Source organism: Oryctolagus cuniculus, chromosome 17 (genome assembly GCF_964237555.1).
Source record: "Oryctolagus cuniculus chromosome 17, mOryCun1.1, whole genome shotgun sequence".
Taxonomy (NCBI): domain Eukaryota; kingdom Metazoa; phylum Chordata; class Mammalia; order Lagomorpha; family Leporidae; genus Oryctolagus; species Oryctolagus cuniculus.
This window is the reverse complement of record NC_091448.1, coordinates 51,930,358-51,957,374: the sequence shown is the minus strand read 5'-3', so window position 1 is coordinate 51,957,374 and position 27,017 is coordinate 51,930,358. Positions and strand designations below refer to the sequence as shown.

At 59.3% G+C, this 27,017-nt stretch overlaps 4 protein-coding genes across 17 annotated transcripts; all 4 read right to left on the bottom strand.

The window, feature by feature from the left end:
* Positions 1 to 1,349: 1,349 nt before the first annotated feature.
* Positions 1,350 to 6,968, bottom strand: TMEM95 (transmembrane protein 95). Of its 7 annotated transcripts, none has more exons than XM_051825253.2 (7): positions 6,712 to 6,968; positions 6,463 to 6,519; positions 6,234 to 6,314; positions 6,126 to 6,146; positions 5,912 to 5,992; positions 5,711 to 5,798; positions 1,350 to 5,608 (listed from the first exon to the last, which is right to left on the bottom strand). In XM_051825253.2, exons 1-7 carry the CDS (start codon positions 6,875 to 6,877, stop codon positions 5,581 to 5,583), a joined length of 522 nt encoding a protein of 173 aa, XP_051681213.1. In that variant the 5' UTR covers positions 6,878 to 6,968; the 3' UTR covers positions 1,350 to 5,580. The 7 variants fall into 7 exon arrangements, with proteins under 7 accessions (XP_051681213.1, XP_051681215.1, XP_069917427.1 ...); XM_051825255.2 differs by having other exon boundaries at positions 5,912 to 5,955; XM_070061326.1 differs by having other exon boundaries at positions 6,234 to 6,264.
* A 153-nt stretch (positions 6,969 to 7,121) lies between these two features.
* KCTD11 (potassium channel tetramerization domain containing 11) lies at positions 7,122 to 10,069 on the bottom strand. Its single transcript, XM_008270790.4, has one exon. It carries the CDS (start codon positions 8,979 to 8,981, stop codon positions 8,283 to 8,285), a length of 699 nt encoding a protein of 232 aa, XP_008269012.2. The 5' UTR covers positions 8,982 to 10,069; the 3' UTR covers positions 7,122 to 8,282.
* A 289-nt stretch (positions 10,070 to 10,358) lies between these two features.
* Positions 10,359 to 23,037, bottom strand: ACAP1 (ArfGAP with coiled-coil, ankyrin repeat and PH domains 1). 3 transcript variants are annotated; one of them, XR_001795229.3, is made up of 22 exons: positions 22,526 to 23,037; positions 21,951 to 22,008; positions 18,192 to 18,311; positions 17,951 to 18,004; positions 17,782 to 17,840; positions 17,322 to 17,505; positions 17,156 to 17,200; positions 16,966 to 17,061; positions 16,779 to 16,853; positions 16,587 to 16,696; positions 15,216 to 15,267; positions 15,025 to 15,125; positions 13,915 to 14,038; positions 13,605 to 13,816; positions 13,025 to 13,094; positions 12,806 to 12,900; positions 12,550 to 12,719; positions 11,855 to 12,027; positions 11,424 to 11,533; positions 11,155 to 11,345; positions 10,860 to 10,909; positions 10,359 to 10,543 (listed from the first exon to the last, which is right to left on the bottom strand). XR_001795229.3 is itself a non-coding variant. In XM_051825252.2 (22 exons), exons 3-22 carry the CDS (start codon positions 18,198 to 18,200, stop codon positions 10,443 to 10,445), a joined length of 2,001 nt encoding a protein of 666 aa, XP_051681212.1. In that variant the 5' UTR covers positions 18,201 to 18,311; positions 21,902 to 22,008; positions 22,526 to 23,037; the 3' UTR covers positions 10,359 to 10,442. The 3 variants fall into 3 exon arrangements, 2 of the variants coding, with proteins under 2 accessions (XP_051681212.1, XP_002718855.1); XM_051825252.2 differs by having other exon boundaries at positions 11,235 to 11,345; positions 21,902 to 22,008; XM_002718809.5 differs by having other exon boundaries at positions 11,235 to 11,345.
* A 141-nt stretch (positions 23,038 to 23,178) lies between these two features.
* LOC103351473 (uncharacterized) lies at positions 23,179 to 26,891 on the bottom strand. Of its 6 annotated transcripts, none has more exons than XR_011383646.1 (9): positions 25,773 to 26,446; positions 25,357 to 25,461; positions 25,181 to 25,249; positions 24,892 to 24,980; positions 24,592 to 24,792; positions 24,080 to 24,235; positions 23,773 to 23,981; positions 23,462 to 23,611; positions 23,179 to 23,313 (listed from the first exon to the last, which is right to left on the bottom strand). XR_011383646.1 is itself a non-coding variant. In XM_017348869.3 (9 exons), exons 2-9 carry the CDS (start codon positions 25,437 to 25,439, stop codon positions 23,270 to 23,272), a joined length of 927 nt encoding a protein of 308 aa, XP_017204358.1. In that variant the 5' UTR covers positions 25,440 to 25,461; positions 26,476 to 26,891; the 3' UTR covers positions 23,179 to 23,269. The 6 variants fall into 6 exon arrangements, 5 of the variants coding, with proteins under 5 accessions (XP_017204358.1, XP_008269020.1, XP_008269016.1 ...); XM_017348869.3 differs by lacking the exon at positions 25,773 to 26,446 and adding an exon at positions 26,476 to 26,891 and having other exon boundaries at positions 23,847 to 23,981; XM_008270798.3 differs by lacking the exon at positions 25,773 to 26,446 and adding an exon at positions 26,476 to 26,891 and having other exon boundaries at positions 23,847 to 23,981; positions 25,357 to 25,457.
* Between the last annotated feature and the right edge of the window lie 126 nt (positions 26,892 to 27,017).

Below are 27,017 nucleotides of genomic sequence, written 5' to 3'. Positions count from 1 at the left end.
CGCTTCTGGCTAATGTGCCTGGGAAGGCCGCAGAGGATGGTCCAAATACTTGGGCCCCTGCCACCCACAGGAGAGTCCAGGATGGTGCTCCTGGCTCCACCCTGCCTCAGACCTGGCTGTGATGGCCACCTGGGGAGTGAACCAGCAGATGGAACATCTCTCTCTCTCTCTCTCTCTCTCCCTCTCTTCCTATTGCTCTTTCAAATAAATAAATATTTAAAAACAATAATTTTTAAAAGATAAGGAGGGAGCCGGCGCCGTGGCTCAATAGGCTAATCCTCCACCTTGCGGCGCCGGCACACCGGGTTCTAGTCCCGGTTGGGGCGCCGGATTCTGTCCCGGTCGCCCCTCTTCCAGGCCAGCTCTCTGCTATGGCCAGGGAGTGCAGTGGAGGATGGCCCAGGTGCTTGGGCCCTGCACCCCATGGGAGACCAGGAAAAGCACCTGGCTCCTGGCTCCTGCCAGGATCAGCGCGGTGCGCCGGCTGCAGCGGCGGCCATTGGAGGGTGAACCAACGGCAAAGGAAGACCTTTCTCTCTCTGTCTCTCTCTCACTGTCCACTCTGCCTGTCAAAAAAAAAAAAAAAAAAGAAAAAAAGAAAAAAAAAAAAGAAAAAAAAAAGAAAAAAAAAAAAAAGATAAGGAGGGGTGGAGGGGTGGTGTGCAGCAGGTTAAACTGCCCCTTGACACATCCACATCCCATCTAGCTGCTCCGCTTCTGATCCAGCTTCCTGCTTGTGCACCTGGGAAGGCAGAGGATGATGGCTCAAGTGCTTGGGGCCCTGCACCCACGTGGAAGACCTCGAGGAAGCTCCTAGCAACTGGCTTTGGCCTGGCCCAGCCCTGGCTATTGTGGCCATTTGTGGAGTGAGTCAGTGGATGGAAGATCTCTCTCCCTCTCTTTGTCTCTCCTTCTCTCTGTAACTCTACCTCTCAAATAAATAAATTTTACAAAACAAAAACAGATGAAGAAACAGGTACAGGTACAGAGAGGTTAATTATCTCGCCCAGGATCCAGGGGGAGAAAAAGACAGGGTCTAAAATCAGTCAGCCCACTTTTTTTTTTTTTTTTTTTTTTTTTTTACAGGCAGAGTTAGACAGTGTGAGAGAGAGACAGAGAGTTATAGACAGTGAGAGAGACAGAGAGAAAGGTCTTCCTTCTGTTGGTTCACTCACCTAATGGTTGCTACAGCTGGCGCTGTGCTGGTCTGAAGCCAGGAGCCAGGTGCTTCCTCCTGGTCTCCCATGAGGGTGCAGGGATGTGCCTGCCTGCAGCACAATGAACGGGGTTTCCTGAAACAGCAAGTGGGAATGCGGGGACAAGGACACAAAGAATGGAGCCAAGACAAATCCTGATCAAGGCTGTTTATTCAACAAGTCCAGTAGTATTTAAACATGACCAGTTGTATACAGAAGATTTACATATCCAAAAGACTTTTGGGGTTACAAAGGGTCTTCCACTTAACAGATCGCAAAATGTTATCAATCATTGATTACAAGGGTATAATAAAACACCTAGGTGATAAATGCAGGTTTCAGGTGTGACTGATTATCTACATCATCTCTTGTGAGAAGTCTAACAGTGAGATAAGGAAGGTCCTGCCTCTTCCTGGAACCTCCTTAGCCTTTTGTCTGTGCTGTAATAAGATATAGGAGGCTGTTCTTCATTTTTTTTTTTTAACAGGCAGAGTGGACAGTGAGAGAGAGACAGAGAGAAAGGTCTTCCTTTGCCGTTGATTCACCCTCCAATGGCCGCCGTGGCTGGCGTGCTGCGGCCAGCGCATCGTGCTGATCTGAAGGCAGGAGCCAGGTGCTTCTCCTGGTCTCCCATGGGAGACCATGGGGTGCAGGGCCCATGGGATGCAGGGCCCAAGCACTTGGGCCATCCTCCACTGCACTCCCTGGCCACAGCAGAGAGCTGGCCTGGAAGAGGGGCAACCGGGACAGAATCCGTCGCCCCGACCCGGACTAGAACCCGGTGTGCCGGCGCCACAGGCGGAGGATTACCTATTGAGCCGCGGTGCTGGCCCATCCATATGTTTAAGTGTAAAGAAAAAGGGAGACTGCCTGCGGCTGCCCACACAAGGACCCAAGCACTTGGGCCATCCTCCACTGCCCTCCTGGGCCACAGCAGAGAGCTGGACTGGAAGAGGAGCAACCAGGACTAGTACCCAGCACCCCATCCGGGACTAGAACCTGGGGTGCTGGCACCACAGGCAGAGAATTAGCCAAGTGAGCCATGGCGCTGGCCATCTTTTTTTTTTTTTTTTTAATATGTATTTATTTATTTGACAGGCAGAGTTACAGAGATACAGAGGCAGAAGGGGGGAGGGAGGGAGAGAGAGAGGGAGGGAGAGAGAGAGAGGTCTTCCATCTGCTGGTTCACTCCCCAGATGGCCACACGGCCGGAGCTGCACAGGAGCCAGGAGCTTCTTCCAGGTCTCCCACGCAGGTGCAGGGGCCCAAGGACTTGGGCCATCTTCTACTGCTTTCCCAGGCCACAGCAGAGAGCTGGATCTGAAGTGGAGCAGCCGGGACTAGAACTGGCACCCATATGGGATGCCGGCACTGCAGGTGGCGGCTTTACCCACTATTCCAGAGCACCAGCCCCTCAGCCTATACATTCTTAACCATCATGTGATGCTGGACAGAAGACGCAAGCTGTGTGGAGTTTTAGGAGGGCCAGTGTGGTCCCTGAGGGCCCACCTGGGAGGGCCACAGGCAGCACAGAGGCCCTCCGGGAATGGAGGGGACTGTGGGCAGGTGTTAGGTGCAGGGGATGCAGCTGTTGCTCCAAACCCCCACGTCTCCTATTGGGAGTGCCTGGGATAAGCCCCTGCTGTTCCATGCTTCTGATCCAGGTTCCTGCCTGGAAGGCAGCAGATTATGGTCAAGATATTTGAGTTCCTGCCACCCACGTGGGAGATCTGGGTGGAGTTCCAGACTTCTGGCTTTGGCCTGGCCCAGCAGATATTTGGGGAGTGAATTAGTGGATAGGAGCTCCCTCTCTTTCTCTCTGCCTCCCCACCCCCTACCTCAGATAAATAAATCAATCTTTATAAAAATATTTATTTATTTGAAAGGCAGAGTTATAGAGATGAGACACACACACACATACACACACACACAGAAATCTTCCACCTGCTGGTTTATTCCCCAGATGGCCACAATGGCAGGGGCTGGTTCAGGCCAAAGCCAGGAGCCTGGAGCTCTCTGGGTCTCCCACTTCTGCTCTCCCAGCAGGGAGCTGGACTGGAAGTGGAGTAACTGGGATGGGATCTAGAGCTCTGATGTGAGATGTGGCGTTGCAAGCAGTAACTTAACCATCGCACCACAACGCCGGCCCCTCTCATCCTGTCTTGTGCAGTCATGCTGCCTAGCACCTGGTAACTATGCCCTAAGTAATTGTCAAGTGAATGAATGAAGGAGTTGTTTGACCTTGGACAAATTGTACATTTTTTTCTTTTTTAGGAAAATGAGGCCAGCATGTGGCACGGCAGGTTCAGCCTCCACCTGTGAAGCCAGCATGTGATGTGAGTGCTGGTTCCAGTCCTGGCTGCTCCACTTCTGATCCAATTCCCTGCTAATGCACCTAGGAAAGCGGCAGAAGATGGCCCAGGTGCTTGGGCCAATGCCATCCACGTGGGAGACCAGGATGAAGTTCCTGGGTCCTGGCTTCAGCCTGGCCCAGTGACAATGGTTGCCGATATTCGGGGAGTGACCCAGCAGATGGAAGATTCCCCTCTCCCTTCCTCTGTAACTCGACCTTTCAAACAAACAAAATCTTTTTCTTAAAAAAAGTTATTTATGAGGCAGAGATAAATACAGACAAATGGAGCTTCTATCCATGGCTCCCTCCTCAAATGCCTGTAATGGCCAGGGCTGGGCTAAAGCTGGGAGCTGGGAACACACTCCAGGTTTCCTGTGTTGGGGGCAGGGACCCATGTATTGAAGCCATTGCCTGCGGCCTCCACCTCCCAGGGTGTTCATTAGCAGGAAGCTGGAATGGGGAATGGTGCTGGGCTCAACCTCGGGCACTGCAATGTGAGTGTGGGCACCACACCAGTGTCTTCACCACCTGTCAAAGCCAACTCCAAGTTCCTGGTCTCCTGTGATCTCTGGGTCTCATTGTGTGTATGTAAAACGAAGGGATTGGACTAGAATGTATAATACTAGATGGAAGGTACTCTTCCTCTTGTGAAAGGGGTAGGGATTCCTTTCCCCTCCCTGGGGCCCCAGGAGCACCCCTAGAACTCTGCTTCCTTTTATACATGTTTATTTATTTTCATCTATTTGAAAGGCAGAGAGAGAGGGAGAGGAAGAGGAAGGGAGAGAGAGAGAGAAAGGAGAGAGGGAGACATCTTCCATCCGCTGGTTCACTCCCCAAATGCCTACAACATGCAGGGCTGGGCCAGGCTGAAGGCGGGAGCCAGGAGCTCCACCTGGTCTCCCACGTGGCGGGGTTGGGGGGCAGTGGGGGTAGCACATCTTCTGTTGCCTCCCAAGATGCCGGACCGGGAGATGCAAGCGTCCCAAGCAACAGCTTAATCACTGTCCCCCGATGCCTGCCCAGAGCAGCGGCTCTAAGCCTCTCTTCAGGTTACAGGAACCAAGGCCCCAGGTCGCCACTGGTTCCAGAACATCTCCAGGTGGGGCTCATGCAGCCTCCAATGCACCCTGGAGCTGCCGGCGACCTAGTTTGAAAATCACGGGGCTAGGTGAGAACCGGGGGTCCTCTCTGACCCAGGGGCTTGGGCTGGGACTTGGCCCAGGCGACAGATCTCACTTTTCACGTCCCATCTCCCATCCCTAAACCAAAACCCCCTGAATGCGAAGGAACCACACACTACCGGCATTTTGCACATGATCACTCTTTGCCGGCGCACAGTGGGGCGCTGAGGTGCATGCTTGGTCTCTACCCATTAGGTGCCAGTGGCACAGCCCCTGCGCCCAGCTGAACCCATCAGAACTGTCCCCATCCCCTGCAGTGCAACATCACCCCTGTTGAGAACCAGGGGCTTCGAGAGGCCGCTGTCGCTGTCGCTGTGTCCCCCTGCCCTCGCTGGCCGCAGACAGACGGGAGATGACGGAGGGGGTGGAGCAGCAGGTTTAGTTGGGCCCAGCGGGAGGAAGGCCCAGGCTTCTCGCTGGGACACAATGGAGGGAGCGCATGCCAGCGGCCTCACTGATGTGGTCTGGCTGCAGGGGGAGGGAGTTTTCCAGAACGCTCGTTCCCAGATCCCCAGTCAGTCACAAGAGGGCCCAGAGACGCTTCTGGGGCGGCCAGCCCCCGCTTTCCGGGAACAGAGCGAGGGCTGTGGGAGGGGTGGTGGTGGCGTGCAGGGGATTCTTTCCTTCTGTAGATAATTTCCTGGCAGGGTTGGCTGCCCTGTCTGATTGGTGGAGGGCCAGGGGGGGATGGAACTTTCCAGCTGCGGGTGTCTGGGTTCCTGGAGGCCATCTGATGCCGGGATGGTGGGGACATCTAGATTTTGGGGTCAGGAAGGCTGGGACCAGGGAGGGCTGCTGGTCGAGGTGTGGGGTATGCCCCTCTTAGAGGCAGCTGTCAGCATCTCACCAGTCACCTGCCGGCTCGGAGGTGTCGGGACCTGAGGGCAGAGGATGGGGGAGGGGCAGTGAGGAGGATGGGCGATGGGAGGCAGTGGGCAGTGTAGGAGGCCAGGAGGCCGTCTCCCGTCCCCACAACTCACTCCACCAGGAGGCTCAGAACGCCCAGGAGCAGGGCAGCTCCGGAGACGCAGAGGAGCAGAATCCTGGCTTCCCAAAGATCGTGACTTCCTAAAGAGAACCCAGGAGCCCGTCACGGATCCTGGGGACCATGCCCGCTGATGCAGGGGGAGCCCCGGGGCGCAGGGATCTGGGCAGGGTGGGCGGGGCTGGGGAGTAAAGACCTGGAGAGCAGCGCTTTCGGGGCCAACAGGACACCTCGGCACTCCTGCAGGTGGAGCAGTTGTACAGGATGGTGCTGCCCCCTGCAGGAGACAGCGGGCGCAGCACTGGGAAGGGGAGGCCCAGGCCTCTCCCCTTCCAGCTGCCTACCGACTTCCTCCCCAGCAACCGGTCTCTCCTCTGCTACCCGGGAGAGCCCTCTCCCTTTCTACTCACGGCAGGCCGGAGCACAGAGAGCTGCAATGAGATAAGGCAGGGGTGGCCTGGATGAGCCGCCTAGCCGCGCACCCCTTTGCCGCCCAGCCCAGCCGTGGGCATCCGTACCTTCCCTGGTGTACTGGGGGATCAGGGTCTTCTGCAGCCATTGCCAATAGGGTGGGAGTGAAGAGAGAGACCTTTTGATCTCTGAGGAGGCAGAGAGCAGCGATATTGCCCTGGGCCTCAACCCTGCCAGCTCCCAGCCCCTCCTCCCTGCCCAAGCCCCCCTCCTCTACCTCTCCAGCCCCAGCCCCCCTTCCCCTCCTGGGTTTCAGCCCAAGCCCCTTGACCTCACCGATGACCCTGAGGACTCTGTGAGTCTTCTCTGTGACCTTGTTCATGGTCACCTCATCTGTGGAGGTGGGCAAGGGCCAGTGACTCCCTCACTGGCACTGGGGGGGTTCTGGAGCCCCTCCTACTTCCCTGGGATCGCAGAGGGAGAGGCTGGGGTAGCCAGAGAGGGCTGAGAGGCACAGCTGAGAAGCCACATGCTACCCGCCTTGGGTTGGGGCTGACTGTTGCTGGCTCTGGGGTCAGGCCTTACCCAGGGCAAAGGCGGAGAAATCTGGGGAGGCCCATTCCTTCCACTGGGCCTCCATCTGGCTGCAGAGCCGTGCCAGGCGGCCTGACAAGTCTCTGTCCGGGAGGCGGCAGAAGATACAGGCCTGGGTGGCAGCCAGGAATACCCCAGCTAGTGCCAGGCTCCTCATGACGCCTGCCGGGTGGGGGGTGGGGGCAGGCACCCCTGGGCTGGGAAGGCCTCAGAATGCAGGGTTCCAGCCCTTCGCCTGGAGTGTTTCAGCACACTTGCTGGTTCTAGAATGTTCCAGAGCAATGCTAGTGCTCCATCCTTGGCTGGCATAAAGCTGGGTACAAGGAACTGCAATCCAGAAGACATGGAGATGGCCAGAGACAGAAGTGGGGAGCCAGAGCCTCAGCCTGGCTTCAGCAGTCTTCACAAAGCAATTTTATTTATTGTTCTTTGAAATCAAGGCCGGTGATAAATCACGAGTGACTTCTCCAGCAAAGCTGTGCATGTGTATCCCATCCGTCCACAAGGACCCCCAAGCCCCATATCCTCCCCCACTCTCCCTCCCTGCCCTGGGCAGCCTTGGGCCTTCCCCAGCTATCTCCTAGCAACAGGCTCATGGTTGCCTCAGCAACCAGGAGTTCCACACAGGCCTCAGAGGCCCAGCGAGCCCAGAGACTTCTCCTAGCTCTCACCAGGAAGATCCCAGTGACTCAAACCCCAGCAGGCCCCTCCTGCCTACGTGGGGATGTGGGCACATAAACACACACACACAAACACACACCCTATGATTAAACCACGGAGTCGCCGTCTACTCACAGACACACCTGTGCCCCTGCAGTGGCTGGGCAACCCTGGCAGGCCTGGACCTGCAGAGACCACAGGTGGGTCGGGCCATCACACAGACCAGAATCAGCTGCCAGGTACCCACACGCCAGACACGCACTGGCTGACACGAACACACACGGAGGCAGGCTAGGACACCGCCCTCTTCCCCCGGCCGGCCCCACCATCAATGTGGGATCCTTGGAAACAGAATTCCAGAGGGGGCTCCAGCCCCAGCGCTAATGGGGCTTCTCCTAGCTCCCTTCCGCCAGTGAGGGTGGGGCATGCCCTTCCTGCCGCCCTCAGTAGGCAGACTGGGATACAGCAAAGAACCTCCCTTCCCACATTCCAGAATGTTCTGGCCTCTCATTGGTCAGATCAGGCCTACCTGGCCCCAGGAGGAGAAGCCACGGTCCAGGGGACCACGTTAGGGCCATCCCAAGTGCCACCTTATGCCTCAGCCCTAAGCTTCCTGCAGGGAGCCCTAGGCCTCGCCTTGGCAGATCCAGGAGTACTGAGCTCCACCCAGGAGACGCTGGGAGTCCCCAGGCCTCAGGCGAGAAGAAGCCAAGAGAGTGCTCCCAAGATCAGCATTGGCCCATAGCCTCGGTGCTCCCTGCGAATGCTCCGTGGGCGCGATTCCCGCCCACATCAGGTGCAGCGGGACCCCGACTCTCCCAGCTCCCGAGGTGCAGGAGCCCCGTTACCTCCTTGGCCGCCCCGTTCCCTCCCTTCCCACGATCAAGCTGATGGCAGCATCTTCAGTGCCGGACAAAGCGCAGGGACCGCGAGTTCAGCAGGTCCTCGGGGTCAGGGAAGACGGAGTCGAGGCGGAAGCTGTGCTCCAGGGCCACCCGCAGCACCTCCTCCAGGAAGCTCGGCGTGCCCACCACCTCCCGCCGCTCTCCCGGCCCCCCAGTCCACAGCGGCTGTAGCCCCAGTCTCCCATACTCCGCTTCGGGGAGCTCCGCAGGGCGGGGGGCCCACTCCAGACGGAAATGAGGGCCCCCCTCTGCCCTGTCCCCAGCAGCCACGCCAAATCGGGCCCGCAAGGCCCCCAGACACTCGGGGTCAGTGCAGAAGAGGTTGGCTCGGAAGGTGTCCACCTGGACGGAGCTCAGCTCGTAGTGGTGCGGGCCCCTGCGGGCCGAGAAGTGCACCAGGCGCGGGCTGACGTCCACGTCTGCGTGGAGCAGGGCGGCTGTGGGCGCAGCGGTCCCCCGAGAGGCCTCCAGCTCCCGCAGGGCATCCAAGAGGGGCCGGATCTGGTAGAAGTCGGCTTCTGCCCTGAGAAGAGCTGTCTCTCCGTAGCCACGGGGCAGGTCCAGGCGGCCCAGGCGCAGGAAGTTGAGGATGTGTCGGAAGGCCTTGCCGTCCCTGTCGATGAAGTAGTGGCCCCCTCCTTGGGGGCTGAGGCTGGCGGGCATGGGCGTGTCCGCCCTAAACATGGCCCCCAGCATGGAGTCTGGGAAGCGGGTCAGGGTCTCCAGGGTGGTGGAGTATAGCGTTCCCCCCACATTCAGGGTCACAGGGCCCCCAAAGGAGGGGGGCGGGGAGGGCACAGGAGGAGGGGAAATTTTGGGGGTACAGGAGGCACCGAAGGAGAAGGAAAGATCGAATTCCCTGGGTGTGTGCAGAATTGGGTGGTGAGGTTCAGGCTAGGTTGGAGGCCCGGGAGGCAAGGCAAGGAGTTCACCCCGGCTACCTTGTGTGAGATGGGGTGGGGGCCTGAGGGAGGGCTGGCTTCAGGCACAGAGATTCCTGAAAGGCTGGGAGAGCAGCTAACAGCAGAGAGCAGTCAGAGAGGGGAAGGAGTTCTCAGTGCAGGCTTATCCGGTTTTGGGAGATATGCCGACAATGGGTTTCAGGAATCCCACTCAGCAGGTGACAGTGGCGAGCTCAGGGCCAACTCTTCGGAGGGTTCAGCTTCCGAGTTCCTGGGCAGATCAATGTCGCCGTAGACGAGTCGACGCAGGGCCCCGGGGCCGGTCGGTCGAAGGCCTGGCTTGGCTCAGGGCACGGGTCCCAGGGGATGGAGGCGGAGGCGCTGATGGGAGCGGATGGCCGAGCCGCCCTATACCGGCTGGGAAGCGACAATCCTCCGTCTGAGCTGGGAGTGTCCGAGGGCGCTGATGGAGGCTGGCGCGAGCCTCAGGACCCGGACGCCGCTGCCTTTCCCGGTTGTCGCCGCGGCCGCCGAGGTCCTCTCCGCCCCCAGGAAGTGGCCTAAGGGCAGCGGCCAGGGCCCTTTAAGAGACGGCCCCGCCCCCGCCCCGCCCCCCGCCCCCGCCCGGCTCGCGCCGCTGGGGTGGAGGCGGGGGCCCAGAGTGGCCGGAGGGACGGGGCGGACGCGCCGGGCGGGCGGCCTCGGGCGGGGGTGGGGTGACTCAGGCGCGTCGCCCCGGATGCGGCCGCGACAGCCCCGCAGGTGTGCTCGGCCTCACGTCTGGAAACCTGGCGGGGGCCGGAGTTCGCCATTCCTGCTCGCTAACACGAGCGAGGCCCGGCCATCCCCCGGGCCAGCGCCCAGTTTCCTCCCAGTGGCTCCCGTGGGGAACTCCCGAGGGGGCGGGTGCTGAGCAGCCGAATTCCGGGGATGCCTCCGGGCCGGGGTGGCTGGAGCCTGCTCTCTCCGTCCCGGCGCCGTGCCAGCTCCCGCTAAGGGAAGGCCGGCCCCCACCCCGCACGGGCGGCCCCTCGCGCCGGGACCGAGAGCCCGGGGCCCCCAGCTGAGGCTGAAGCTGCCCCCTCCCTCCCCGGGGAGGGTCACGAGCTCCCAGCCGACCCCTGCACCCTGCGGCGCCCCGAGGGTGAAGCCCAGGAAGCGAACCACGAAGGCAGAGCAAAGAACTGAGGCTTTAATGGGAAGGGGCTGGCGGTGGGGAGCGGCAGCCAGGGGTGCGCGGCCCGGAAGGCGGGGATCAGAGCGTGTGGAGGTCGTGACTCCGCCGGCTCAGCTTCTCCGGGTCGTCTGACGCCATTAGGGAGAAGTCCCGGAAGATGTCGAGATACGTCTCATCTCCTGGAGGGGATGCGGAAAGGCTGGGGAGGCCGCACAGCCCTGCCCGAGCGCGGAAGGGCGCTGCGGGGCAGCTGGGGCGGGTCGGGTCCGAGCACGCGCTTCCGCCGGCCGTGGGTGGAGGGACCTCGTGCATCCTGCACCCAGCACCCGCGCCTGTGTTTTGTGCCGCGGGCCTGGCACGTCAGATGCACCCATACATATTTGTTGAATAACTGATCGTATTAACCAATGCTGTTGGGTATAAGGGGGGAGGGACAGGTGACCAGGCGGAAGCCCAGGGCTCAGGCATGGGGCGTGGGGTGAGTGGATACTCTACCTGCCTGGCCCTGGGCGGCCTCGGCCTCCCTCATCTTTGCCAAGCGTAGCCTGGAGGAGAGGGAATTAAGGGATGAATGGCGGTCCCCTTGTTCCCCCTTCCCCAACCTTTGAGCTGGGTGTCTCATTCCCGTCTCCCTAGGGTCGGGTCTAGCGTCTCAGAGATGCCCGTCTGCGTGTGGGTCCCTGAGTGCTGGCTGGCTGGCTGAACTCATTCCCAGACCTTGCCAGCACCCCCCTTCCTAATCCTGAGTGCACCCTCTCTCTCGCTGGCCCCGCCCCTTCCCGGGCCCCACCTTTCACGCTCCAGTCTCCGCGCTAGCCCCGCCCCGAATGGATAGTCCAAGCACTAGCCCCGCCCCTCGCGCCGTCTCACAAGGTGACGATGTCAGCGTTGGCTGTTTCCATGGCGATGGTCAGAGGGTCCCTGCCTTCAGAGTCCCGGGCCCCCAGGTCGGCCCCCCGTTTCAGGAACAGGCAGGCAAGCCTGGAAACAATGGCCACGTTCAGAAGGCCCTCCCCTCCCCCGCCCCAGAGCCTTCCTCCCCAGGGTCGTCATCCCTACCCAGTGTGGCCAAGAATGGTAGCGTGGTGCAGGGGCCCTCGGCCCGCACTGTCTGCCTGGTTCACGTTCGCCCCGTTCTGCAGGAGAAACTCACAGGCCAGAAGAGAATTCTGCATCAAGAAGGGGAGGGGACAGGTCGGGGGTGTGGCATCTTTAGAGGTGGGTATGGTAATGGGGGGTTACAGCTGAGTGTCTAACTCATCACAGGCATTTGTTAAATCCAAAGTATAACAAAGAGAGTGCACTAGAGAGAGGTTAGTAACTAGTGTAACTAGTTCAGCCTCTCCTGGATTCCAACTCAGGTTCTCTGCCTCCAATCACACATTCCTAACACCTGATCTAGTTTGCTCATCTCTCCCTACAGCGTGGGGGCTTCAGGGAGCAGGCTGGGGGAGGGGTGAGGGAGACAGGGAGGGCTGCACGGGTCTCACAGCAGCTGTGGCCTGGATCAGTGGCGTCGCATTCTCCTGACCCCCGTTGACCCAGTTGACGTCAGCTCCGTGCGCAAGGGCATCGGCCATGGTGGGGAGGGATGGTGGGTGCCCAGCAGCTCGAAACAGCAGGGCCCCAGGGTGCAGGTTTCCCAGGTCCTCAGACGGGGGCTCTGTTAGGGGGAACGAGCTCTGAGACTGGGAAGAAAACCCTCCCCCCGCACAGCCCCCGATGCTGCAGTGGGGTGGTCGGGATGGTGGAGGCAGATGCCACGCCTGGGTGTGGGCCTGTGGAAGTGGCAGCGTGCATGTGTGCAGGCCCCTGTCGTGACTCACTGCATCCTGTCCAACCACCCAGACTGGTCTGGATGACACAGGTGAGCTGACTGCGCCAGCCAGAGTACTCTGCGGCCAAACTCACGCCCTCCTCCTCCCCTGCAGATCCCAGGCTCCGTCCCTGCCTTTTCTCAGGCTGTTGGCACTGGTTATTTGTCGCCCTTCCTGCCTGCTCCCTGCCCCACACTTTTTTCTTTAAGAACAGAACACTCTCCCTGGTAACCCCTGAAACTGTAGTCTGGTCCCCCCAACGTTCTCAATGGGAAGACCTGGGCCTCGTACCCTGTGCCTCCCTGCAGGGCCTGGCGTGGTGTGGAGCACACAGCAGGTGCTCGATGTTGGCCCATCCCACCCCGTACCTGGCTTGGATCTGAAACTCCCCTGCTGGGGCCTGATGGAAGGCTTTGGAGGTATAGGAGGGTGTCCCCGAGGGGCCCCCCGGCCACTTCTTCGCCCTCGAATCTCAGGGAGCTTGGTCAGGAATTTCTTCTCCACATACTTGGCATGAATCCAGGCCTCCTTCTCCTGCCTGGTGGAGGGGAGAAAGGGACAGGCTCCCTTCTCCCCATCCCAGGTCCTCTCCCTCTTCCCCCCCGGCACCCAGCCCATCCTCACCGGGAGCAGCTGGGCCCTGGCTTCTTCACTGCCATGGCCTCCACGCGGGCCTCATAGATCTGGTTGATGACCACATTTCCCAGCTCGCACATGAGCTTCGAGAGGCAGGGGCAGAGGCACACGCAGGTGGGGGACAGGGGCGGAGGTGAGTGTCTCAGCCCTCGGGGTCCTGCATTCCCAAGTGTCCTCACCCCCAGTCTTCACGGCATCCCAAGCTACCTTCACTAGTTCCGGTTCCCATGAGTCGAGAGTCAGGGAGCGGACTTTGGAGAAATGAACCCCAAGGCTCCTGCAGGGCGAGAGGGGACGGGGTCAGAGCTTCTGTGGGGCCGCGGCCTGGGGAGTCTGCGGCTATGGCTGTGGCTGAAGAGACTCGAGGCGAGGCCTGCATGTAGGGGTGCCGGGCCAGGGCAGGGCAAGGAGGCCCTGGAGCCTTGACCTGGTTCTGGCAGGATTCTGCCTGGTCCCTATCCTTCTTCCGTCTTCCTTGTGTTTCGTTTTAAGGCCCTCATCCACCCCCCTTTCCCCAGTACACTTTGGCCTGGACAGCGCTTGCCATGCCTCCTTCTGAGTGTCCAATAAACTCCTCTGAGTGTCCCCCAACCAGGGCCAGACCAGGATTCCGAGGGACTGGGCCCAACTGTGTCTACCTTGTGCCCCAGCCCCCATTGCTCAGTGACCCGGATGAGAGAGGAAGATGGACAGGACAGGAGAGGAGCCTGTGTGACAGGCTCTGCCTCAGGGGGCAACACTGCAGCCCGAAGGAGCCGGGCTCATGTGTGGGGTCTTGGGGAGTGACCTGTGGATGCCGGAGCACTGAATGCACAGGGTGACACCGAGGTTGATGCTGGCCCATTCTGGGGCTGGCTCTCGGCAGTCGCAGCACTGGGCGTTGCCGTCCACGCTCTGCACCTGGGCTGCCACATGTCCGACTCCCCCAGGCTCCCTCCCCCTGGCCATGCCGCCACAGCCCAGGGTGGCAGCAGAGCCCATGGCCAGGTGTCCTGAGCCCTGGGGGGAGACAGGAAGAAAGGACACGCAGTGGGCCTAGGGTTGGGGGTGCCCCATCTCCCAGGGCAGCCTGGCCCTGCATCCCCACATGGAGGTACCTGGCCTGGACCCCTCGGGCTGTCTTCAAGGCGCGCCTGGCTGAAGGCCGAGGCAATGCTGCTCTGCACAGCGCTGACCCACAGCTGCAGGAGGCGCTCGGAGTCAGCCTGGAGGAGGCAGGACCTGGGGAGGAGGGGCAAGAGGATGAGGAGGGCCTGTGGAGCGATGTGGCAGGAAGGGCAGGTGGGCAGTCAGCCGGTGCTGAGCTGGCCTCGGTCGCCCTGCAGTGCAGACGGTCCCTGCCTCACTGGGCCGTGGCTCGGGAGTTTTTGGCTTTGCGAAGGTGCAGATACACACCCATCCAACCACTCTCCGATCCACCTGCAGTGCAGTATTTACTAAGTTACACGAGGCATTCCGCACTTGGCTTTAGCATGCTTTGAGGCAGACGATCTTGCCCGGCTGTAGGCTGAGGTGAAAGTAAGTGCTCTGAGCACGGTTAAGGTGGTCTCGCCAAGCTGTGATGCTCCCAATCGGTGTACTGAATGTTTTTTTTTTTTTTTTTTTTTTTTTTTTTTTTTTTTTTTTTGACAGGCAGAGTGGATAGTGAGAGAGAGAGATAGAGAGAAAGGTCTTCCTTTTTGCCGTTGGTTCACCCTCCAATGACCGCCATGGCTGGCGCGCTGCGGCCAGCGCACCGCGCTGATCCGATGGCAGGAGCCAGGTACTTCTCCTGGTCTCCCATGGGGTGCAGGGCCCAAGCACTTGGGCCATCCTCCACTGCACTCCCGGGCCACAGCAGAGAGCTGGCCTGGAAGAGGGGCAACCGGGACAGAATCCGGCGCCCCGACCGGGACTAGAACCTGGTGTGCCAGCGCCGCAAGGTGGAGGATTAGCCTAGTGAGCCGCGGCGCTGGCCTGAATGTATTTTTGACTTGGGATATTTCCAGCTGACGGTGGGCTTATGGAGGTAGAACCCCATCACAAACACGCTCCTGTAGGTCTGTACAGATTGGTAATATCCTCCGTGATACCCCTCACCTCCCATTCCCTCCTCCTAGCGATCTCCAGCCGCTAATGGTTGAGGGCCTGAAGCTGCAGGCAGGCCGCCCCGTGACGACTGGCAAACATGTAGATATAACAGAGTCTCAGCCCAGGACTGCACTCACTTGCTGGTAGACACCACTTCAAAGCAGAACCGCCTTTCTGAGTCTGGGCAGAGCTTCACCGTGCAGAGCCGAAGGTCGTCCACCACCACGGTCACAGGGTCCTGCGGAGAGGAGATGGGGGCACAAGTGCCCAGCCACGGGCGAGGGCTGAGTCTCCCCGGGGGCAGTCATCCAGGACCCGGTCTACCCACCTTGTACTTCTTCTGATAAACCAGCTGGTTGCTCTGAATGGTGAACCAGCGTCTGGAGGAGGTGGAAATAATTAAGGACACAGACAGCATCGGGATGGGGCAGAAGGGAGGCTGTGCCTTTGCCCCATCAGGGATCACCCTGAGAGGGGAGAGACCTGGGCTGCCTGTCCCAAGAGACATTCCAGAGACAGTGGGGCAGCGGTGCAGCCTGGGACAGCTCAGCTCTGATACATTTATGAGATAATCCTCCGGCAGATGGCAGTAAAATGCCTTCTCTAACAACAGCAATCTGTTGGGGCCCAATGTGGTGCAAAGGGTCAAGCCACCACCTGCAGCGCCAGCATCCCATTTGGGCGCCCGGTTCAAGTCCCCGGTTACTCCACTTCCCATCCAGCTCCCTGTATTGGCCTGGCCAAGCAGTGGAAGATGGCCCCAGTGTTTGGGTCCCTCCCATCCGGGTGGGGAACCTGCATTAAGCTTTTGGCTTGTGACTTTGGCCTGGCTCAGCTCTGGCCATTGCAGCCATCTGGGGAGTGAACCAGCAGATGGAAGATCTCTCACTGTGTCCCTCCCTCTCTAACTCTGCCTTTCAAATAAATAAATACATTTTTTAAAAGAGTCTATTGCTGCAATTTTCCCCTTATGTAGCCAGTGTTTAAGGGAATAACAGTGCTATGTGGCTATAAAGTGAAGTTTTGCATCAGCCCCACTGGGCCGAGGGATACCCAGCGAGTGGAAGAATGATTTTGGAGCGTGTCTCAGAGGCGGATGTTTGCAGAAGAGATCAGCTTTTGAATCAGAGCTGCTGCCACGATTTTGACAAGTGGAAGGGTCTTGGGGAAGGGGCTCCATTTTGCAATTTGCATAAAGATCCCCTCTGGGCTGGTAATGGCCATGGAAGGGGAAGGAGTCTGGCTCCAAACCTTAGGGGCTCTGAGTAGACCCAAGGTCCCTACAAAAGCCAACAAGGTCCTATAACGATTCGGAGTCCCATCACCTCCAACTGCAGCTCCAGTGACTTCCTCCTCCCTCTCTGTCCAAGTGGCGCTGGCCCTTCCCTCTGCCTAGAACTTTCTTCCCCCAGTTATCCTTCAGGCCTTTGCTCAAAGTCAGCTTCTCATGACCCACAGTTTCAGATAGCAACCCTCCTCCAAGCCTGCCAGTCCCTTGCTGGCTTATTTTTGTCCTGTGGCACTATTACCTTCTAACACAACACACAGTCACCAGCTTCGTCGCCAGGGCTATTGTCTGTCTGCACTGAGGAAATGTGAAGGCAGAGGCTTTGCCTGTTTTGCCTGGCCGAGCACACTGTCACTACTGGAAAAGCGTTCGCCTGGGTGCTCCTGTCCCATGCAGACGCCCCCTCCTCACCTGCTCCAGGTCTTGAAGGCGTTGCTGGCACGTTTGAAGAGGTGCCCTTCCATGACCAGGCCACTGGGCCCCTGCCTCAGAGTTGGCTCTGGCTCGTCCCCACCCAATTCCTGGGGACACAGAGGGTCAAAGGACAACCGGAGTGGGCAGAGAACGCAGCCACTGGGCCCCGGCCCTTCCCGGCCCGCTCACCTTCTGTTTCAGCACTACGTGCCTCTGCTCCATGTCCCGCCTTTCCCGTGCTGAATTCAACACCAGCTGGTGCAACTGGGTAGAGAAGGGGCACCTCAGATGCCACACATATCCTCCAACGGGGCCCCAAGAGTTACCTGAGCTCCCCACCTCCCCCTCTACCAGCTGCCTGCTCCTGGGGTCCCACCTGGGCGCCCAGCTCCTTGCGATATTGGGCCAGCCGGCTCAGCTCCTCGTGGCCCTGCTGGAAATGGGCGGCCTGGGCTTCCACCAAACGCAGCACCTGGAGGACAAGGTGGGCAGGGGGGCAGAGCTTCCCGCAGGCCCTCCGACAGCAGGCTCCTCTCCACCTCGCCCTCGCCACTGCCACAACTCACAAACTCCATGATGTCAAACTTCCTCTTGTCCTCAATCACATTGATCTGAGGGCCCAAGAAGACCTCGGGTCAGTCTTGAATGCATGCCACCCTCTCCCGCTGCACACAGGTAAGTCCCAGCCTCCAGGTGACCCCTGAGGCGCTGCTACCCCAGAAGGACAGGCACCTGCAGGGCATAATCCAATGCTCGTCCCTGGTACCCAGCCCGAGCAGTCCTCAGAGCCGCTCCAGCCTCCTCGGCATCCTGAACCCGGCGCCTGGGGACCTCTGCGTTGTGGGTCAGAGCGGCCTCCAGGCTCTCGGCCCCTCGCCAGAAGTCCCGGCGGGCCTCCCGGAAACCCCGGAGACCTCTGGGGTGGGTGGGGAGAAGACACGGAGTCACAGAGGTGCCGGCAGGGAATGCCCCGGGCGGGGGTGGGGAGGCTGGCCCATATTCTAGAGTTGGACTCTCTCTAGTGGCAACCCTTGGGAAGGAAGGGTAGAAAACAAGACACCAGACCCCTCGCCCCCCACCTCCCCTCTCCTCTATCGCTCACAACTCTCAACCTCCCTCCCCTCCCCTCCCCGCAGTGACAGCAAGAGGCCGGGAGGGCTGCTTCCTGGGAAATAAGCCCCTCCCTGCTCACTCCTTGACCAGGGTCTGGATTTGCTGCTGCAGTGTGTGTTGGGTGGCATCGAGAAACTCCTGGGGGAAGCAGAAATTGGCAGGTGAGGGTCAGGATCACAGACAACCCTGCCCCGCCCCCACACCACGTAACCCAGTCCCAAGCCCCCCCTCCCCGCCCCCCAACTCACTGCGTGGCTGTCCAGCTTGTGGCTCAGGCTCACGGTGAACTTCTCCAGGCACTCCTGGGCAAGAAGACAGACAGACAAAGTACCAGGCGCGGGGTGGCAGAGCCCTTCATTCTCGGACCCCTCCTGCTACGGCTGCCAGGATGGTAGCCCCAGGCCTGCAGCCCCCAGGCCAGCCGTCCCGTTCCATGGCAGTTTCCTCATCCCAGCCCCTGGCCCGCCCTGCTTTGGCCCCTCCACATACCGCCATCATGGGCTCTGGTGGACCCAGACGGGCCAAGTCACAGATGCCAGCAATGAAGGCCCGGCTGGAGGCGAGGTACTGGCGCCCACTTTCCAGGAGACCGGTGCCCAGCTTGAGGAGCTGGGAAAGAGGGCAACGGTGGGTGTGCCAGGAGCTGCAGCACCAGGTGACACCCCCCGCCCCCCTGCCCAGGGCGCACTCTCCTTCCCACCTTGCCTACCTGCCTTGCAAGCCTGGCCCAGCTCTCCCCATTCCTCACTCAACCTTGTCTGTTCTCATCTCTGCTCGGCTCCCGCTGTCAGCTCCTCCCAGCCTGTTTCCAAGACCACTGTCAGGTCCATCTCCCAAAGCGTCTCCTGACTCACTCTGCTGTGTCTCTCCCTGGCCTGCCTGGGAGACCCAGAAACACCCTCTTTCTGTACTGTCTGGCTCACAGGTGGGCGTTCAGTGCCCTAGCTTTACTGCTGGGGGTTGTCATTCTTTTTTTGTTTTTAATATGAAATATTTATTTTCTCTCAGTAAACACTACATTAAAATTAGTCCATCACATCAGAAAATCTGTCTCAAGTCTAATTGCCACTGGCATGATAAATGTCAAATAAATGATTATTGACCAGCAGAAAAATTGAAAAAGATTAAAATGGGGTCATCCATTCTGTGCTCATTCAAGGTTCCCTTACAGTCATTGGTCCTCTAAGCCCCAGGGTCAGGGCCAAGATGGGAGCCTAAGGTGTTCCTGGAATCCATCCTATGTGGCCTCTTCAACCGACAGAGACACTTGATCAACCAAGGGGCAAGAGGCTGGCCTGTGAAGGGGCCCTCTGGGAGCACAGGTGGCTGAGCCAGAGTCCAGTCCCTGACCCCAAGACCTTACTGCCTGCAGGGCTATGACACATTGCCCCTAAAGTCACACCACAGGGCCCTCTGGCCCGTATCATCCTGTCAGGGATGGGGCCACTGTCTGTGGAGCCCTTCAGCTCAGCCCAGGAGGCAAGAGACCACCAGGGCAGCTCCGGGGCAATCCAGGGCAGCAGGAGTTCAGAAAGCCGGGGCTGCGGAGGTGTTCAGTGCACTTCTGTGAACTGAACAGCGCTTTCTGGGACTTGGGGATGCTTCAGGGACTACAGCTTGGAGGCGGCTGGCAGACAGGAGCGTTGGCAGTCAGGAAGCTGAGCAGGACTAAAGCGTAGCAGTGTGTGATGAAGGATGCCCACAATGCACTGTGTGGATTCAGGGCACTAAGTGTCTACCCTGTCCCTCACCCACACCAGGCCCCGCTGTATCTGAGCACGGACACTACATGACGTAGAATAGTCCCCAGCAAGACAAAGGAACAAACTACTGCCACATGCCACAACTGGAGAGCATCACTCTGAGTGGGGGAAAGAGCCAATCATTTTAGAAAAGATGTATTATTTATTTGAAAGGTAGGGTTACAGGGATGGGGCAGGGGATGGGGAAAAGACAGAGAGAGAGAGAGAAACTTCCATCTGCTGGTTCACTCCCCAAATGGCCTCCATGGCTGGAGCTGGGCCAGGCCAAAGCCAGGAGCTTGGAATGCCACTCAGGTCTCCCACACGGGTGGCAGGAATCCACCTGGCATCACAAGTTGTGGTTTAACCCACCGTGTCACAACATCGGGCTAAAAGGCCAATCTTTTTTTTTTTTTTTTTTTTGACAGGCAGAGTTAGACAGTGAGAGAGAGACAGAGAGAAAGGTCTTCCTTCTGTTGGTTCACCCCCCAAATGGCCACTACGGGCGGCACGCTGCGCTAATCCAAAGCCAGGAGCCAGGTGCTTCCTCCTGGTCTCCCCTGCGGGTGCAGGGCCCAAGCACTTGGGCCATCCTCCACTGCACTCCCTGGCCACAGCAGAGAGCTGGCCTGGAAGAGGAGCAACCGGGACAGAATCCAGCACGCCCGACTGGGACTAGAACCCGGGGTGCCGGTGCCGCAGGCGGAGGATTAGCCTAGTGAGCTGCGGTGCCGATCAAAGGCCAGTCTTAAAGGTCAGGTGTTTGGTGAGCAGTTAAGATGCTGTGGGCTGTGGACGACCATACCAAATACGGCACTGCCTGGTTCACTTCTGACCTAGCTTCCTGCTCATGTGCACCCTGGGAGGCAGCAGATGGTGACTCAAGTACTTGGGTGCCTGCCACCCACGTGGGAGACCTGGATGGAGTCCTGGGCTCCTGGCTTCAGCCTGGCACAGAACTGGTTGCCATGGATATTTGGGAAGTGAACCAGTGGATGGAAGATCTCTGTCTGTCTCTCTGCCTTTCAAATGAAGTGAAAATAAATAAATACAATTTCTAAAAAGGTCATATATTATATGATTCCACTTATGCAATATTCTAGAAGTGATAAAACTATGAAGAACAAATCAGTGTTCACCACAGCTTAGAGAAGGGGTTGGGGAGGCTCTCTCTACAAAGGGACAGCACAAAGGAATTCCTCTGTGGTGATAAGTTTTGGATCCTGAGGAGTAATGGTTATATGCATCTTACATGTGCTAAAGTGCCATAGAATTATTATCAAGAAAAAACAGTATGCCCAAAACACAAGATCAGAGTTAAGTATGCAGACTTTATGGCGAGCTGTACTGAGCAAATATTAATTTCCTGGTTCTGATAAGGCCCTAGACGTATGCAAAGATGTCACCACTGGGGGAGCTGGGTGACAGGCACGTGAAAGTCTATAATTAACTCAAATTATAAAAAAGTGTATTTAAAGATAGATATGCATTGGTCAGCTATTAGCTCGCAGACTCTCTCAAGCACTGGAGACTGAACAAAAATAAAACATAGAAGGCCCTCCTGGTACTTCCATCCTAGTGGAGAAAAGTGTACAAAAACAAACTGGTGCAGTGGGCATTTGGCACAGTGGTTAAGCCACTCAGGACACCCCTTCCCATATCAGACTGCCTGGTTCAAGTCCCACCTCCTCCACTTCAAATCCAGCCTCCTGCTAATGGGAGGCAGCAGGGGATGTCCCAAGTAGTTGGGTTCCTACCACCCAGGTGGGAGACCCAGATGGAGTTCCAGGCTTCTGACTTCAGCCTGGCCTGGCTAAGCCCTGGCTGTTGCGGGCATTTGGGGAGTGAACCAGCAGATGCAAGGCCTCTCTCTCTGTCTCTTGCCTTCCTTTAAAATAAAGTTTTTTTAAAGGGTGCTTGCGGGGGCAGAGAGGATAACAGGTCTGCACACAGAGAGCAGGCATACGTTCTAGGGCTGTGCAGCACAGCGGGCAAGCTGTTTGCAGTCACGTACTGCACATCGCGTGGAGGACGAGGAGGGAGCGCTTGGTGGGCTCCACACAGAGAGAAAGACAAGGAAATGGACATGCCAGTTACCTGACTAGTTCATGTGTTGAAATACTGTACTCTATCCCCTAAAAACCTACAAGCATTGCATAGTCAACAACAAAAGCTTTTGTTTTAGTTAACATAGCAACAAAGCAGAGTGGAGGCCTCCCTGTCCTGGTGTGTAACCACTTCACTGCTGTGACTTCCAGGGCCAGTCTGCAGGCTCTAAGCGCCCAGGAAGGCTCCTACTCCGCCTGGGGACTGCTCGATGCAGGGGGCTCACAGCGACTCTTGTCTTCTAAGATCCTGAGCTCCTTGAAGGCTCAGACCACCGGTGTGCTTCTCTGCACTCCCCCAAATATCCACCCTACACAATCAGCACTTAGTCACCCTGGAACCCCGTCTCACTCTCCAGCTTTCTCCCTGGCCCTCTCGTGCTACTGGGCTCCTGGGTCACCTTTTCCAGACGGGTCTCCAATTCTGACACTTCGGCTTCCACCAGCTCGATAGAGGCTCTGGGAGAGGAGGGCCGCGGTCACGGAAACAGAGCTTGGATCTGTAGGGGTCTCTCTGCTGCGCCCGTGTTGGGGTGAGGGGCGCAGAGTGCTGGGTACAGACTGAGAAAGCTGCTGGGTTCAGGAGCCCCCTCCCCCCACCCCCAGCCCCTTGCTTGATCACTCTAGGAGCAACTGCAGCTGGGGGCCAGAGCAGGAAGGGTAGAAGGAAGGTGGATGTGGCCAGGACAGGAAGTCGCTAACCGCCCCAGAGCAGGTGCGGGGGAGGGGCAGGAGTCCTGGTGGGAGGGAGGCGGCAATGCCAGCTCTGGGGGATGAGAGAGGCTGGAGAGGCCAGAAGATGCAGGCAGTAGGTGGGGAACTTTGGAGGCCCACGGTTAGATACCATTCGGGTCCACAACTCTTATCCCTTTGGGGCCTACTCCCTGGAGGGAGATCTGTGCTGGGGAAAGCCGTGTCCGTTGGGGGGCCTTGGACCTTCCCCCTCCTCGGGCCCCGCAGACCCGCACACACTTACCGGAAGCGAGGCGAATCCTTGAGACACTCCTCAAAGTCCAGCTTGACCGTCATCTTGGTCCAACTTGCCCCAGGGTCCTTGGAGGCAGGTGGGTGAGGATGCAGGGGGAGGCACTCGCGGCCCCAGCAGGGGCGTCGTGGGAGGGGGAAGCAGAGAGGGTCCTCTGCTGACAGGGCCTGGGGGTGCACTTCTGTGCCCGAGGGAAGGGGGCGTCCTAGGAGGAGCTCTCACCCCACACTTCCAGGCTGTGCTAGGAGGGGTAGGGTGGGGCCTGCGTGGGGGGAGGGGGCCTGAGATCAGAGAAGCCACAGCCCCGCCCCCAGAGACTATGGGCTGTCATCTTCCTCCTGGGGCCCGAGTCTCTGGGGACGGTCTAGGTTCAGCAGCTGGCTCCGTGACTTAGAAGTTGTGCGGCCCTGGGCTAGCGCTTCGATTCCTTAGTCTCCCCAGCTGGAAGCTGGAAGCAATAACCTCTGCCTTCCGGGTTGCTCAAAGAATTGAGGAGGGGGATGCTGGCAAACGCATGGCGCCCAAGCTGACTGCCTCGGTCACGGCCACCCTGCCGGGGTCCAGTACATGGTGTCCTGTGCATAGACCCCCTTCCTTCCTCCCCTCTCCTTGAGGACTGGGCACCCAATCCACAGCACTCAGACTCCTGCTCGTCTCTTTATTGTGCACCCTGGGGCGGCGAGGGCAGGGGAAGGTGGTCCTCACCCCACCCCCAGATGGCTGTACTTTCCATGGTCAGATTTGGTCTTCCTGAGTCCAGTGAACGTGTAAGGCTTCATCTGGAGAGGGAACAGGTGGGCTCAGTAGCTTTCCCGCAGCAGGCACACGATCTCATCCATTTGACCCCCTCTCCCAGCTCCCTGGAACCCACCCACTGTGCCCCCTTCTCTCCCGGGCCAGCGCCCCCTTGCCTCTGCCTAGGCTCACATTTGTGCCCGCTCTGGCCTGGGGCATTTGGTTTGCCTCCGTGTTCTTTCTTTGAACTCCCTGGGCCTTGAGGGTCCAGCTCCTTGGCCACGGGCCACTGATACCAGCTGGACACTTGAGACCCACTGTCCTGGGAGGACACGGTGGTTCCTGCAGTGGGGCGGATGAAGCGGTAGAGGGGAGTCAAGGAGGCGGTGCAGAGCTGACAGACGGGGCCAAGCTGGAAAGGGTCTTGACCCACCCCCCAGGCCTCCCTGGCTCCCTCCTGGACGATTTGGGTCCTGGCCTCCGGGTTGCAGAGCCTCCCTTACCACCTGCTATTGCTGGGTTGGGGGCTGGGAGACAGGAGCTTGTCACCCCGGAGATGGTGGCCCGGTGCCCTCACCAGGCTGTGATGATGTCATTGTCAGGGAGTCCTCACTGGGCTTGTTGTGATCCCTCAAAGAGCCTCTTTTGGGATCCAGGCAACGGACCTCAGTGCTTATGGGACTCTCCATCACCCAGGTCAGGCCCGTGGAGCCTGGAACGTCACAGGATGAGGGTCGGGCACCCAGGGTGGGTGTGTTGGTTCTCAGCCCTCCAGCCCCCAAGACCGATCCCCCCCCCCCCAGCTCTCACTGTGCTGCCGCGTGTCCTCTGTGTCCAGCTCTGGATGGGAGTCCGACCTCAAGTATCTTCCTTTGCTGAAATACTCCTTACGTCTTGGACCCATGCCCTGCTCCATGGTGACGGGGCCGGAGGCCGGGACAGACCGATTGCCACAGGAAGAGTAATCTGAGGAATTGCCGAAGCCTCGGGGTCAGCTGCTGTGTCCCTGCCTCCCAGGTGTCCATTGCGGGCCCCCGCCAGGGGGCAGAAACCCGAGTCGCAGGTTCTCGTCCCGTGTACCTCTCTTACCCTCCCCTTCAGTGGCCTCTCTGTTCCTCACCAGTTACCCATCTCTGGGGGGCATCCTGAGTGGGGACCCCACTCCCGCTGCCTCCTTTCTCCCCTTGGCATCACCTCCCAGGCGGTGGGGTCTGGGCTGAGCACGGTGGAGAAGTGAAGGACAAGTTCTGGACTACAGCACCCCTGAGCTTGGAGCCCCAGCATCGCTGCCCCCGGCTCCCGGTCACTGCGCCCAGTCTCACTTTTGACTCCGCTGCTCAGTCCGCCTTCCCAGTCTCTCTCCACAGGCCTGGGCTCCGGGTCCCGCAGTACATGCTGACCGCCACTGCTGATATTGGCACCACGTCCACGGCCATCCTTGTCCTCCAAGACGGTTTTTTGAGACTTGAAAAACTTCCCTTCATCATAGTGTGTCTTGCGCTGCTTGCCAAAATCGCTGGAGTCTGTGGGTCGGCGCGAGCTTGGCTGTCCCACCAGGCCCTCTCTGGTGGAAGGTACATCCTGCCTGCCCTTCCCACCCAGTCCCTGGCCCCGGATCTTACACGTCTTGGCAAAGCTGTCTGCAGGCTCTGAGCTTCTGTTATCACCATACTGGAGGACCTTGGGGAGGAAATTGTCCATTGTTGCAAACCTGAAGGGGAGGGAGACTAGTTGGGGCAACCATAGGGGCAGTTGGTAGATGGGGCCACGCTGCCTGATCCTTCCCTCCCCAGGCTGGTTCCTGGCTGGGCCCCGAGAGCACGGGTCGGACCTCCCATTTTGTGGACCCAAAAGGACTGCCTCAGACAGAGCCCCGTGGAGGTGAGGGGTGACCTCTGCCAGGACTCTCACCTCTCCTGCAGCAATTCGGGAGATACCTTGGGGGAGGACCCTGCAGCCAGTTCCTCGTCACTGTCCTTTCTGCAGAGGAGGGGGAAGCACTGTCAGGAGACCGGCAGCCCACCCCCCCCCCCCCGCCCCGTGGGGGGAGGGTGTTGGCCCTGAGGGCTGCAGCCGAGCCCCAGCACCTGTGGTAGGGAGTGCTGGGCTCGTCCACCTTCATAAAGCCGTAGTCCTTGTCGGTAGGGTGGTAGGTGGCCAAGATATTCATCTCATCCCAGCGCTGAGCCTTTCTTTGGGGGGGGTGGGCACAGAAAAGGGGGAGGAGACTTTCTAGTGACTGCTTCCTCACAGCCTCCCTTTTCCTTCCAGGGGGTTCAAAAAACTCCTCTTATACCCTGGTAGATGGGGCAAGGCACTTAGGCGGCTCGGATTCCTGGGGCGCTTGCTGCTCTCCCCAGAGGCCGGGAACCTCAGCGTTCCTCTCCCAATTAGGGGTGGTTCTCAGGACTCCACCCCGCCCCCTCCTGGGTCCGCCCCTTCGGTGTCCCGGCAACACTCCTGCCCGGCGCTGGCCCCCTGCCGGCAGGGCTGGGCTCCTTACTTCTCCGCACTGGGGGATCGCGACAATTCGGGGCCGGTTTTTAGGATGCCCCGGGGTTGGTCCACACCGGAGTCTTTGGATTGCAAGCAGGTTGCCCCGTGGCACGAACCGCATTCTGAACCGTGCGCCCCGGAGTGGGGTACACTGCTTCCAGGGTACGGGGTGCTGTATCCAGCAACACACGTGCCGCACTTGCGGCCAGGGGTACCGAGGCCCACTCCCGCAGGGGCCCGCCGCGAATCAGGGCTGTGAATGGCGGAGCTCCCGGGGAACTGAGGGTGCCGAGGGCCTGCCTCGGCTCCTCTGACCCCTTCTGGCCCGGCCTTGGTTGCCCGGCCAGGAGATCCCCCGTCGAAGCGGCTGGCAGCTCCCCAAGGCTCCTGCTTCTCCATGGCCCCACCAGGGGGCCACTGTCCGCCACCCGCCCCGCCTCCCTGCTCCGCAAGCCCCGCCCAGGCCCCGCCCCCAGCGCGGGGGGGGCGGGGAACGCGAGGGTTCAGGCCCGGGCCCCCTCCCCCTCCGTTCTCTGCCGCCGCGGTGGGCGGTGGGCGGCTTCTAGACCATCCTGAGGCCTCCGGCCGGGGCACCCTCCAGTCACCGTTCCCTTTCTGTCCAACCCAGAGACTTTCTTTGTCTCTGCGATTTGTTCCCGCCCTCCTCCATCACCGCCCTCATCCGAACCAGCCAATCAAAGCCAGAGGACCTGGCTAGGGGGCGAGAAGCCTCGATTGTGACATCACAGTCCGCCAACAGCGCGAGGACAGGAGTTGCGCCGGGGGCATATAGTTCTGAAGGAATCTTTTGGGACCATCGGTGCCATTGCTTGAAACTGGGCGCTTCTTTGGTTGGAGATCAAGCTAGACTTGACCTGAAATATATAGGAATTTTTTTGTTCTTCCCTAAATAGTCGGCTCTCTGCTCCTCAGGAGAGGAGCGAGGCGTTGCGTGAGGAGATTGCGACGCTGTCGTAACGCATTTCCGATCTCAGTGACGTGGAGGGCAGGCACTTTCATTTATAAAGCTACGGCTTTTCTGGCTCCCCTAGACTCAGCTCATAGCGCCTTGCAGGAAGTAACGTGAAGCGAATCGGCCCTCTGCTGCCGTAAAGCGAATACTTGGAGGTGTTGCCTCTCCCAGGGGGGTGGGGCCGACAATGCGGTCGTCGCAAAGCTGAAGCTGGGCGCCAGCATGCCCTCCGTCGTAAAGATGCCTGCGACAGGCGTATCCTCCTTTCACTGTCGCAAA